This window comes from Grus americana, chromosome 7 (genome assembly GCF_028858705.1).
Source record: "Grus americana isolate bGruAme1 chromosome 7, bGruAme1.mat, whole genome shotgun sequence".
NCBI lineage: Eukaryota > Metazoa > Chordata > Aves > Gruiformes > Gruidae > Grus > Grus americana.
Genome location: NC_072858.1, coordinates 14,820,843 through 14,834,124, shown reverse-complemented (window position 1 = coordinate 14,834,124; position 13,282 = coordinate 14,820,843). Strand labels below are relative to the sequence as shown.

Sequence of the window (13,282 nt, the reverse complement as noted above, 5' to 3'; positions counted from 1 at the left end):
GATGGGGTCAGCAATGAGGAGACTGCATTTTCCAGACAGTGAGTGGGGACATACAAAAAGAAAAAAAAAAAAAAGACTCCTGACAATTACTATGAAATCAGAGTGGGGCATTAAATTCAGAGATGCAACTAAATGGGCAAGAGCACTCATAAACACATCAAGCATGAAAGCAAAGCTAACCATCTTATTAGCATCCTTCAGAAAACAGGGATGTGTGGTTTTATGAAAGTATATCATTGCTAGGTTTAAAATACCCACTGAATTATCAAAGGACTTTCAGTTATAGCTGCATGCAGTAATCCTATTCTCTTAAAAAAAATACAGACATATATAAAAATACAGTGACATTTATAGTCCTAGCTAAGGGTTTTGTGGGTTTATTCAGCTTTAAATCCATGCTGTATATGGGTCTTTTGAACTAGTCGATGCATGTAACTACATCCTGTACCACAGAAGCCGCTGAAAGGAAGATTCACTTTATAGGCCAAAGCAAAAATTGGTTTGGGACAAACAGAGCATTGAGATAATCTGTTTAAATATTGTATCAGATTGGCAATATAAAGCCATAATGGAAAGAACAATTTCCCCTTGTACTAAGGGCTGGATACACAGGGCATGGATAAAGCATGGCCCACAAGCCGCTGCAGAGCACAGTTGATTCCTATTAGGAAAGAGAAGTAAATGTATTCTGTTTAACTTTATTAGCCACAAAGCTCAGATAATGAATTTCAAATAAAACCACCCTCAGTCACCAGCAATTGCTTGTCTACTAGATCTAGATATTTAGCTAGAATCAAATCAATTCACCAAGAGGCAATACAGCCACAAAGCTCAGCACCTCAGCCTGCTGCTGTGACCACATCTCCCCCATACCTACACCCCCGCACAGATGCCCTCTTCCCGCTGCTGCAACCACAAGTCACTTTCTTCCACTCTCAAGGCCCTGCCAAGCCAAGCTCAACTGCCATGGAGGTGATGGCTCCTGTCTCCCCGTGGCTTGTGATGGCAGCCTCAGCACTGCCAAGGTCTATTCTCAAACCTTCGTGCATTTCCTACAACTGTGGGAGAAACTTTGCAAAATATCCGTAAAACCAGCCCATGATTCTCCTGCTAATTCCTTCTCTGCCACACCTACAATCCTTGATGAGGTTTAGGTGGTGAACATGCCAAGTTCGAACCTGTCTTGGGCTCTCCTTACTCGTATTGCTTGGTTATCTTTCACCTCAGACAGACTGTATTTCCACGGCACGGGGAACATGTCCGTGTTCTGCCTGCACACCACCTAGTGCAGCTGCGGCCCACAATTTACTTTTAATTAAGCAATATGGTAGCAATTCACTGTTTTTAAAGAGTAAGTTAAAGATAGAGGGTGCACGTGATATGGTTTCAGAAAGTCACGCAGGAAAAGCGGACATGGGGGAGGATGAGGGGCTTAGTTGAGCCAAATATCCTGCCTTCAGTGGTGGATATTTGAGGCTACATTCATTGTCCAGGGTGCGATCCTGCACACACAGAGCTGGAGGAGGGGAGTCCTTCCTGACAACTGCACTGATTAGCTGGTGCCCTGAAGAATGACGTTTGATTACCTTTATCTTCGGCTGCAGAACTGCAAATGTCACTAATGGTCATAAAATCACCCAGTCTTTTTCAAAATACAACCGAAGTAAATTAATCTATTGAGCACAGTTTATTCAATACTTCTTACTCTGGCAAAACTCCCAAAAAATCATTTGCTTGCTGCATGTCTCCACCATATGGTGTCATTCAATGCAGACTTTCTTTCCTGCATTGAAATCCAAAATTTAATGGAGTTGAGTCACCTACAGAGTTTTTCCAGCTCAAACCTACTAACATAGTTTTCTGTCAAAGAGGTCACACAGCACTTTCTGGTTTGGTATATTAACCAATACCAGCATGAATCCTCCGTTTGTAATTCAAAATCAAACTCCTCTGGTTTTAGCAAGTTTGAAGGAAGCGTTATGCCCTGCGTGGAGAAGAGCTGATGCCCAGCATTGGGCAATGTCAGCTGCTGGTATACTGTCCTATCTGCAGGTAGTTTCTCATACCAACATCACAGCAACTGGTAAAATAAACCAACAAACATGACATGGAACTGTACTGGGAAACTAAAGCAGCAAAGCACTACAAAAGCTCTTGAAAGCTTTTTTTTTTTTTTAATGAGGCCATTTTAAATAGATCCTTACTGCCAAACAATGAAGGACAAAGGAAAAATTCTGGGTACTAGGTACACCTCCAGCAGGCAACAGATAGATGCCATTTTTGCTAGAAACATGAGTTCAAGACAGAAGATGCCTGACTATGCATTTAGCTATGCTGGTATTTCATCCTCTCTACCAGATCTGCCTAGTGTCAGCTAGACACTCCATGACTCAGTTTCCTCAACTGTAAAGCAGGACCATGCTTTGACAACCCTGGTTTTGACACAATGATGTCATCTTCAATTAACAGTTTTAGAAAAACACTGGCCATCCTCTGGCCCCACCATCTATCCATAACATACCATCTCACTCGGTAAAGATTGTTATTACAGTGAGGAGGAAGCCACAAGCTCTGCTTCACGCAGCATTTCCTAAACTTTGGAAAGTTGGCATATCCTTTCATGTAGCAGCCTCCCTTCGTCCTTGCTGTGCGCCCACCACAGATGCTGCTTAACAGCACCAAAGACTTCAGCGCTACACATCCCTCATGCTATGCAGTTCTATGGCTCATCTTTCCCTCTGTGCTCCACCTATGACCTTCCACCAGCCCTGCCCCACAGCTGTGAGAAACACTGGTATGCTCTGCAGAAGGAGACACTTCCCCTCTGTACTTACTCCCTTGGATGAACAATGAAATAATTTAAACCTCAGCATTAACCCTCTTGTCACTGGAGTTGGAGCAACTCCGTCGAAGGGGGTTTAAGCACTTCCCAATGCAATCATCACATGCCAGAAACATGCTTACGGGCAGCTACCACGGCTCAGATGACAAGCAGTAAATTGTTACACCAAGCTGTCTAGATCATTTCTGACTGCTGACCCACACCCCCAGGCTGCCATAGCTGCTTTGGATATATTTGCTGGTGTTTCAGAGAGTTTCTACCACCAAGGATCATTCTGTTTTAGTGAAAGTTGAGAATCTAGAGAGACAGCACAGAGCTCTGCAGTCCTCTGCCCAGCCCAGCCAGTCCACCAGGCACCCTGAAACGCCACCCAGCCTGCCCAAGAGGCTGCAATTCAAAAAAACAACTCCCAGAAATGGAAAATAGACAAAGAGGCAGTAAAACGTTGTATCAAATAACAGGAACACTGGAAAACACCCAGTCCGCCCTCTCCACACACAAAGCGCTCGGGTAACAGCAGCCAGATCCCAGACTACACCAGCTTATCGGGACATCACAAGGCAGAAGAGCAGATTTGGCCAGCAGCAGCTGCAGGCCAAATGTGTCCCACAAAGCACTGCACTGATGGAGGCAGCTGCCCTCATCTTTACAGCAGATGTCCATCCTGTGATGGCTTCGGTGTCTGGTGTGACATGCTCCATCATCAACTGATCTAAAATAGAGCAGATCCCACAGACCTTATCTCGATCCCTCTCTCTGTGGCCCAGCAGGTGGGGACGCAGCCAGAATTAACCCAGCGAAGATGAGGAGCTGCCTTTGCTGCTCTTGCTTACGCCTCCTCCCATACTGTCCACTTGCGTGAATCCAGCTTGTGTCCAGAGGGCTCCTGGACAAAACATGGCTTCACCCTTGGGAAGGCTCTTTGCCCATTCCTATTTCCTTCTGCTGTGCTCTCTGCACATGCTGCACCCTCAGCTGCAGCTCCCCCACCGACTGCAGCTCTCTCTTATCACCCCTCACCCGGCAGCCCCAACCGTACAGTCCTCACTGGACTCTGCCAGCATCCCACCCCAACTATTCTGGCATCGAAACACGTTGTTTCCAACACCCCAGCCCATCATCCAACCTTACCCCAACCTCAATTCAGACTACACTATACCCTCACCACCCCGCCTGTCTGCCAGCATTGCCCTCCACCCTAACTAGATCCTTTGCTGCACCAAGACCCTAATTCCTCCCTTCAGTCCACATTGCTCCCTCTCAAACAATTAATTTCTCCCCTTGAACTCTTCTTTCCTCCCTGAGTCCTCTCTTTCTCTCATAAGCATCAAAACTCCACTTCCAGCCCTGCCCACAGTGTAATCTTACCTCTTCTTTTCAGCCCAGTGTCCCTCATCTCTCCAGCCCCTGGCAAAAAAAATCCAGAGCACACAACATCCCAGCAAAAATCCTAGCCAGCCAATGTTGACTGGGTTTTCCCAGTGATTCACCAGACTGTTCATCCCACCCATTTGGCAGGTTTCATTCAGCCCCTGACCACTGCGCCTCAGTCCTGTCCATCCCTGAACTCCCAACCCCTTCATCCAGGCTTTCTCTGCCATGACTGAACTCCCCTCCTAAGGCCATTTATCAACAACCAGCCCTTCCACCTCAGCAAGCTCTCCAATAGCTCCCTCAACTCCTGTAGCCAGGATCCGAGCCCCAGGGTGGCCTCCTCCCACCTTGGCTGGATTGTCCAGTGTCCCTTCACAGGCGCAGATGCTCCCAGACTCTCCACAGTCCTCCATCCTTGCTAGGGCCCTCCATTGCTCCTTCCCTCCTCAGGCCAAGTGGGCCACTGCTGTCCAGCTCCCCAGCCCTCCCGAACACCCGATCCTCCATCACGCCTTCCGCTCCTTGACTGAATCAACTCTAGGCAGGCTGGCCCCATCCCAACAAAGGGTTCCTCATAGCATCCTCAAGCTTCCCAGCCCCTGCCAGGACCCGACTCACCCCCCTTCTCCGGGTCCCCCATAGCCCCCAGCTCCTGCCAGGACCTCAGCCCCAGTCAGGGTCTCCCGTGGCTGGAGGCCCCAAATTCACACTGTCCCCAGCCCTAGCAGCACCCCTTTGGCCGGGTACCCCAAACCCCCATGAACCCAGGCCCCCGTGCCTGACTGCATGTCCCTGCCCTGTCAGGTCCCCGGTGCCCCAGGCCCCGATGCTCCCCCTGGGTCGGCACCCCGATCCCGGTGATCCCAGGCCTGCCAGATCCTCCGGGTGGGTGTCGCCAGCCCTCATGGTCCCAGGCCTACCACAGCGCCTGCCGTGAAACCCGCCCGGCGCGCCGGCTCCGAGGCCCGCCAGATCCCCGGGTGGGCGTCCCCGGCCCCCGTTACTCCACGTTCTCCCGCGGTGGGCGCCCCAGCCTCAGGCCTGCCAGCCCCCTCGCGCGGGCCCGGGCCCCGGCCCCGGCCCCTCGCCGCCCGCCGGGGGCCCAGCACCCCCCGCCCCACTCACCATCCTCTGCGCGGCTCCGGGGTTACCATGGGCAACTGCGTCACACACACGCCGCCACTACGTACAGCGTCAGAGCTTCCCGCCGTACGTACGGAACGTACCGACGGCAGATGGGCGGGGCAAAGCCCGGCGCCACTGCCCGCGCCTAGCCCCGCCCCCTCAATCGGCACATGCGCACAAAAGGGGCAGCCCTGCACGGAGGAGGTGGGCGCGGCCGCTCGGGCCTCTGTGATTGGCTGAGGTCGGCCACGCGTCGGAGCCCGGGGGCAGGTGGGCGCCACGTGGGCGGGAGACAGCGTGTGAGGGGTCTGGGGACTGCAGGTAGGGCCGCGTGGGGCTGCGCCACGGCGCGCGGGACGGGGGTGCGATGCCGGGGGTGCGCAGTGTGATGCGATACAGTGCAGTGTGATGCGATACAGTGCAGTGCCGTGCAGTGTAGTGCCGTGCGTGTGCGGTGTAGTGCCGTGCAGTGCTGGCGGCCGCGCGTGGTAATACCGCGAGGGCGCAGCGTAGCGCTGCGGGCAGCGTGCAGGGCAGCGCGGTGCAGTGCAGTGCAGTGCCGCGCCAAGCAGGGGGGCGCGGTGTAGCACCACGGGCAGTGGAGTGCAGTGCACTGCAGTGGGGAGCATGCCGTGCAGCGCCACGGAGGTGCAGGGCCATGTAGTGCTATGGGGGACGTGCAGTGCCGTGTCACGGAGGATGCACTGCAGTGGTATGGGGGAGAGTGTGGCAGTGTCACAGAGGTGTGTCGTCGGTGTTATGGAGGACATGCAGTGTGGTGTAGCGCCAGTGCCATGGGAGGGTGTGGTGTAGTACAGTGCGGTGCCACGGGGGCTGCAGTTGTCGTTGGGGCTGTGCAGTGCAGCCCCAGGAAGATGCAGGGCCACAGCGGGTGCAGGCAGCGTTCTGGGGGGCATGCAGCACAGGCGTGGGAAGGTGCACTGTACTGCCGTGGGGGGACATACAGCACGGTACAGGGGATGCAGTGCCATACTGCGTGCACACAAGGGGGGGATGCAGCGTAATGCCCCAGCAGGGAGCACTTGCAGGGCAGTGCTGAGCAGCCCTGTGGAGGGGACGATCTGGGCCCCGCAGTGCTATGCAGCACGATCTTACTCCAAGGAAGGGGTGCTGGGGGGGACCCCATGCAAGCAGGGTGGCGTGTGAAGGAGCTGCCTCACTGCAGCATTCAGCTGGCAGCAGGGGTGCAGGAGGCTCGCAGGCTTAGGGCTGCTGAAAGTCCAACTTTCTCGTTAAATATAAACCTGCCACAGCTCTCACCCAGTTAACTGCTCCTGTGGCCGTGGCAAGCCCATATCTGACGGGCAAGTGAGGCAGGATCCTCCCGAGCTGCCTTCTCCCCCTGCCCAGACCTGCGCTGAAATGGCCGCCATCCCCCTCGGCTTCAACATCGACACCCCACGCTGGGACCAGGGCACCTTTGTGGGGCGCCTGCAGCATTTCCTCAACATCACCGACCCGCGGACGGTGCTGGTACCAGAGGGGGAGCTGGACCAGGCCAAGACCCTGGTGGAAAGCTGCAGGTGAGGGACCGGGGTGCAGCCGGGGCAGGTATCTGGCCACCCTGTGGGGCTGCGGGGACAGGGAGGCAGTCATTCCCCAGTGGGCACACTGGGATGTAACATCCATCAGAGGCGGTTTTTGGGGAGTTTCCCAGGCTTCTCCCAGGAGCCTCAAGCTGGAACAAGTTTCCCTTGCAGGACACGTTTCCTCCACCTTTCATGTTTGGCGCCTGGGGCACTGTGCCCCAGCGGGGCCAGGTGCTGACAGGTCTGCATGGCACCCCCCAACGGGCTCTGGGCTTTGCAGGGCCGGGCTGGTGCCACCAGGAAGCAGCCAGGAGCAGCTGCTCTACGCCAAGAAGCTGTACGACTCGGCCTTCCACCCTGACAGTGGAGAGAAAATGAACCTCATCGGGAGGATGTCCTTCCAGGTGCCGGGGGGCATGGCCCTCACTGGCTGCATGCTCCAGTTCTACCGGTGAGCCCCTGGGGACACTGGGCTGGGGACGCAGAAGTGACAGCCCCCAGTCCCTTGAGGGGTCCCCAGCGGCTGGGGCACTGCCAGTCTGTCTCCTCCAGGGCTGGCCGCTGCCCAAGGCATGCCCATGGCTGCTGCACCTGCCTCTGTCCTGCGGCCAAGTCCTGTGTCCCTGTGCCCTGTCCCCAGCGCCCAGCCTGTGGTGGAAGCATCGTGGATCCTCCCAGCCCCCAGCATGGCTGGGGATGGTCTCACTTCACCCCAAGCTCAGCTCTTCTTGGAGGCCCTGTAATGATTAACGTGGCCAAGCCCTGCATGGCTGCTGCTCTTGCCCCATGGACCATAACAGCCCCTGAAACCGAGGACCAAACGTGCCCCCAGGCCATGTTGACAGCCCTCTGCATTTCCCTTCTGAAATGGGAGGGTGAGTGATCCTGTCCCTGGCACAGAGGACATGTGGGACAGACACTGCCTTTCCCAGTGGATCCCCGTCCCATCCCACCCCTCTTTGCTGGACTGGTTTGCCAGTTGCTGGTGAGGTCCAGCCTGGGTAGGGTATCTCCCAGTGCCAATGGGTCACCGTGTTCCCAGCCCATCTCCACCCACCTGCATCCCAAAGCTTGCTCAGACCCACATCTCCCCATGTCCCCTCCTGTCCCACATCAGTGTCCCTGAGACATCAGGAGGAGCCCAGGCACCCTGGTCACCCCCAGAGCCACCTCTGTCCCCGTGTGCCCCCTCTTTGCTGCTCCCATTGACAAAGGCTTATTTCACCCTGGCAGGATGGCTGCTGCCCTGCTGAGAGCTGCATCTCCCGCCCTGGCTGAGCACCCCGCAGGGCTGGGCCCCCTCCTGTGCTCCCCAAAGCTGTGCAGCAGCCAGGACTCCTGGGGTCATTTCCCAGCTCTGCCACTGGCTTGTGGCTTTGCCACAGTGCCTCAGTTTCCCTTGGGAGTTACCATGACAAGTGTATTGAGGGCATCTTGGCTGTCCCCCTAGCAAGCCTGGCCATGGGCACAGGCCAGGTGTCCCTGATGGCCATCGGACTCTCTCCTGGTCCCTTGCCTCCACAGGACGGTGCCCGCAGTGGTTTTCTGGCAGTGGGTGAACCAGTCCTTCAACGCCATCGTCAACTACACCAACCGCAATGCCGCCTCCCCCATCTCGCTGAGGTGAGCATGCCCTGACACAGGATGGGGACTCCCCCTGGATGCCCCATAAAGACCCCCCCACGCCCTATCTTGGGCACCAAAGGAACAGGACTGAGGCAGAGTTGGTGTTTCTGTTCTCTCCCTTCTTTGGAAATCACTGTCCAGGCAAATTGGGGTAGCTTACGTCACAGCCACCGGTACAGCCCTGGCCACCGCAGTGGGACTCAACCTCTACACCAAGGTATGGCGAGTTGGGGCCAGGTGGGGCAGCTGGCCGTATCCTGCCCTCCTGTGTTGATGCCAGCCTGTCTCCTGCAGCGAGCCCCCCCCTTGCTGGCCCGCTGGGTCCCCTTCGCGGCTGTGGCTGCTGCCAACTGTGTCAATATCCCCATGATGCGGCAACAGTAAGTGCCACGTGTGGCCGGGGTGCTCGAGGGACCTGGCTACTTCCGAAGGCTGCCTGGTCACCCTGCTGTGGTTTCCCATCCCGGGGGGTGGAGGGGGTGGGAGGACAGGAGGGACGTGAGCCAGGGTCTGTTCGTTCATGGTGCTGGGTCTCTGGTGAAGGGTGCCAGGTGGGGTGGTTCAGCCTCTGCCCGGAGCAGGAGGGTGGTTTGGGCTAAGGATAGCCAGTCTGGGCTGGAAGATCCCTCAGACCCAAAGGTCTTCTGCATGTGAGAGCCCCACTCCATGATGTTGTGGTGCTGGGACCCTCTAGATGGGGTCCCTGTGGAGACCTCTGTCTACTGCTTGGGGTGCTCCACAGGTCACAGCATGAGGAGCTGGGGTGCTGTGTGGGGGACTGTCCCCTGGCTCGGTTGTAGGTCCCAGGCAGGCATCTGTCCCCTGAACAGCTGGACCCTGTTTGCAGCCATGCCCTGAAGATGGCAGCATCGGCTGAGCTGGGGACTGTGGCACCCCAGGGCAATGGAGCCCTGGGGCCAGGGCTGGGGCAGCTGGGGCTGCTGTGCCAGTACAGCACAGGGAACCCCCTTGGCACCCCCTCACCCCATTGCTGTGTCCTCATGCTTCCCTGACCATCCTGGCCCCCACTGATGGCTGCCTGTCCCTTCCAGGGAGATCATCAACGGGGTCACAGTGACAGACAAGGACAACAACGAGCTCGGCCACTCCAGGGTGAGTCTGGGGATGGGGGTCTGGGTTGGGGCACAGCGCGGTGGGGGCTCACCTGCTGCTTTTGCTTGCAGAGGGCGGCAGTGAAGGGCATCGCACAGGTTGTGGTCTCCAGGATCACCATGGCGGCACCGGGCATGAGTGAGTGCAGAGCAGGAGGGTAGGGGCTGGACCAGGGGCTCCCCCAGGACCCACCACCTTGCCCTCCCTTGCTTCAGTTTTCCCCAGGAAGAAGAGGGAGCGTGGCCCTGCATCCCAGGTGGCATTTGGTCTCACCTCAGTGATGGAACTGGTGTACCCATCCCACCATTCCCATCAGAGTCCTCTGAGCCCCCAGCCCTCCTCATCCCAACCCGTGGGGAACGTGGGGTGCTCCCACGGCAATTGGGCCCCACAAGGACACTTCTCATGCTCCCTGGCCCCTTGCCCCTCAGCCCGGCATCCCTTCACCCTCATAAGCCCCTTGCTGTGCTGCAAGCCTGGCAGGAGGGATGGGAGCATAAGGAGCATGGGCCGTGCTGCCCGGGTGATGGATGGATGGGATCATGCCAGGTCCCTGCCGTGAGGAAACACACAGTGGCCCCCAGCACAACTAGCCACTGCCATGGCCTCTGGGAGGGCAGTCCTGCTGGGTCAGCCCTGCATGCTGGCTTGCAGGAGGGCCCTGACCTTTTCTCTCTGCACCTAGTTATTTTGCCCATCATCATGGAGCGACTGGAGAAATTCCCCTTCATGCAGGTGAGCCCACATTTCTCCTGCCATGGTTTTCCAGTGGGTCCTGTGGTGCCCCAGTCCTGCTTCCCAGCTGCTAAGATGCTGGGGATGAAATGGGGGCTTGCTTTGTCCCCTCCTGAGTCACCAAAACACCAAAGGTCCCTCGGGTGACATGGAGAGGCTGTCAGAGGGTGGCAGGGGTTGGTGGCACCCTGGAGGTGTTCGGCATTCAGCCCCGTTGAGGTGAGAAGTCTCCCCACCCTGTGAGCAGGGCTTGCGGTGAGGCTGGGGACTCACTCCCGGCTCTTCCCTTGCAGCGGATCCGGGTTCTCCACGGGCCTCTGCAGGTGCTGCTCTGTGGGGGCTTGTAAGTATTTTGCTGCTCGAATACCTGAGGGTGCCTGGAGCATGGCTCTGAGGGATGCTTGAAAAAAGACCTCTTACCCAGCAGGGGATTGCAAAGTTGCTTGCCTTTCAGCCTGGGCTTCCCCCAGTTATTGGGAGTTGTGGGATGTGAACAGCACCTCTTGGGCTGAGATCCCTGTGGCTGGGGGGCGAAAGGGCTGTGATCCCCAACACTAACGCTCGGCTCTTCTCTGTCCCACAGCCTCCTGTTCATGGTTCCGGCAGCCTGTGCCCTGTTCCCGCAGAGATGGTACCTGTCCCACTGCTTTCCCCTCCTGCGTGAGACCTCGGGAGCCTTCCTCCTCCCCTAGCTCTTCTCTGCCCATCCCAGGAGAAGCATGATGGGCACCCACCCTTCAACCCGAGGCAGCGCTGGTGCCCCAGGCAGCAGGAGAGTGTGTGTCTCCCCTGCCCTGCGAGCTCTGTGCTGGGAGCAATGGGACCCCCAGCCCCATGGGCAGCTCTTTGCCCCCCAGCACTGGGAGCAGTGGATGCCAGGGATGGATGGTGGGTCTTTATGTGAGCCTGCAAGATCCCAGGGACTGCAGGAGACCTCGAATGGCAATGGGGAGGGAGAGCAGCCTGACTAGTGGTCATGGAGGAGGATCGTGGGTCTCATTGTCTATCCCCTCTCCCCACAGCTCCCTTGCACTGGCTGACCTTGAGCCGGAGCTGCGTGAGAGCATCATGGCCAAGCATGGGGACAAAGTGCCGTACGTCTATTTTAACAAGGGACTGTGAGTGGAGACTACCTCGGGAGCCATCGCACCCCTCCGGCCCCCTGCCACCACCAGCCTCACATCCCCTGAGCAGGGCTCAGAGGCACAGTCCAGCCAGATCTGCCCCCCAGCCCAGCACCATCTCTGCTGTCTCCTTCCCCTGGAGAGGCAGGATCTGGCTCTGCGTGCCCAACTTGCAGCACTTTGGCTTCTCCTGAGCCTCTTCCCATCTGCTGCTGGCCACGTCCCTGCCTCCTAACATCCTTCTTGCCCTGGGTGATGGCTGCACTTCCCGTGCCTTCCTCCTGCCCTGCGCAGGAGCGTCTGCCCAGCCTGTCTGAGCCTCACACAGTCACTGGGCTCAGCCCCACGAGGCATCAGGCTCTCTCCCTTAGGGCTCGGAGCACAGTCCTACCTCTGAAGGCAGATGCCCTGCCATCATACCAGGAACCAAACCACGTTGCTGCCTTAAACCACCACAGTGGCCTCTTACCAAGAGCTGGATCATGCCTTGGCAGGTGGGAAGGGACCTGTCCCCTCTGCACAGGGAGCACCCCAAAGTCCAGGGACCAATGCTTGGACCATGCCTTCCTTGCTCTCAGGATCAGGTTTTACTCACTTTGCGGTTGCCACAATCCAGGAGAGAAATAACTAATTGTTTTTAAGCTCTACTTTTTGCAATCTACCCATTCCTCTGAGCACGAGAGCCAGCCGTCACCCTTGTCCTGCATCTCACTGCCCCCGTGGTGGAACCAAGGACCTGCAGCCTTGGGGGACAGTCGACTCTGGGTCCCCTTGGACGGGGGAAGGAGACACAGGAGTCACCAAGCTCTTAACTCAGGCTCTGACCAGCAACACTGCAAGTGACAGAGGAGGGTTGAAAAATAAAATGCGGTGATTTTTTAAAAACAGCTATGGGTTCTGCTTTTGGCTGGTCTCTGGGTGTTTGTTTCCCTGGGCAGGGCTAGTATGTCGGTCTTGTGTGAGCCTTGAAAGGGAGATGTGTGGGCTCTGTGTCTGACCAGGCACGAGGGTGAGGGTCAGGACAGGGGTCAGTAGAAGGAGGAAGAGCCACGATGCTCTTCAAGGGCTAGCCTGAGCCCTGAAACCCTTGGGCATCCCATACAGCCTTCCCCACGAGGCTTTTGGGGCTGAAACGGTCCTGAGGCAAGGGACAAAGGGAGGTGACAGTGAGGTTACAGTGCTGTCTGTGTTCATGGTGACTCTTGTCCCATTGGGGGGATTGGAGGGATGACACTGGGTGACACTTCCTACAACCATGGGTGCTGTTTGCCTTGGCCTGGCAGGTTTGCATGATGCTAACCTGGCTCTGCCATGGGGCCTCTCCCACTCCCCAAAAAGAGGAGCTTGAGTTTGCTCCAGCCTCTTTTCAGAGGAGGAAGGAGCCCCAGTGCTTAGCCCAAGTCCTGGGCTAAAGTCCCTGCTTGCAACCAGCTGTGTCCAGGCTCTGCTTGATGGTGAACATCCCTCAGTGGAACAAGCGTGTTTCTAACCATCCATATGATATATCTACTCAGAGAGGTATGTGGTCCAGCAGATGGTCTGTGCTCATCCCTCCAGCCAGTGATACATGTCAGATCCCTGAGGGGAGCAGCATCTCCATGTCAGCCACATGCCCAAGTGGAGACACAGGGTCTACAGCCAAAGGGCTTTCTGGCATTAACCGCTCAGCTCCTACAGGGAGAGCAGCCAAAGCCAAAACATACTTCTTGAAGGGCCAAGCTGTATGGCCACATACAGGCTTGCTTCTGCCTAAGCTGCAACAGGCAGAGGATAATGTCTCCAACCATATGTAA

At 56.7% G+C, this 13,282-nt stretch overlaps 2 protein-coding genes across 7 annotated transcripts in view; one reads left to right on the top strand and one right to left on the bottom strand.

Moving 5' to 3' along the window:
• ARL3 (ADP ribosylation factor like GTPase 3) overlaps positions 1 to 5,477 on the bottom strand; it is a 30,125-nt gene extending 24,648 nt beyond the window's left edge. For both annotated transcript variants that reach the window (XM_054831772.1, XM_054831771.1), the window contains exon 1: positions 5,342 to 5,477. In XM_054831772.1, the coding sequence (XP_054687747.1) occupies positions 5,342 to 5,344 (3 nt within the window). In that variant the 5' untranslated portion in view covers positions 5,345 to 5,477. The remainder of the gene's footprint in view (positions 1 to 5,341) is intronic.
• Positions 5,478 to 5,527: 50 nt separating this feature from the next.
• On the top strand, positions 5,528 to 12,374 carry SFXN2 (sideroflexin 2). Of its 5 annotated transcripts, none has more exons than XM_054832570.1 (12): positions 5,528 to 5,611; positions 6,713 to 6,885; positions 7,172 to 7,342; positions 8,416 to 8,514; positions 8,659 to 8,734; positions 8,812 to 8,897; positions 9,570 to 9,630; positions 9,702 to 9,768; positions 10,316 to 10,365; positions 10,659 to 10,708; positions 10,949 to 10,996; positions 11,388 to 12,374. In XM_054832570.1, exons 2-12 carry the CDS (start codon positions 6,725 to 6,727, stop codon positions 11,485 to 11,487), a joined length of 969 nt encoding a protein of 322 aa, XP_054688545.1. In that variant the 5' UTR covers positions 5,528 to 5,611; positions 6,713 to 6,724; the 3' UTR covers positions 11,488 to 12,374. The 5 variants fall into 5 exon arrangements, 4 of the variants coding, with proteins under 4 accessions (XP_054688545.1, XP_054688544.1, XP_054688542.1 ...); XM_054832569.1 differs by having other exon boundaries at positions 5,528 to 5,662; positions 6,616 to 6,885; XM_054832567.1 differs by having other exon boundaries at positions 5,577 to 5,662.
• The last annotated feature ends 908 nt before the right edge of the window (positions 12,375 to 13,282 follow it).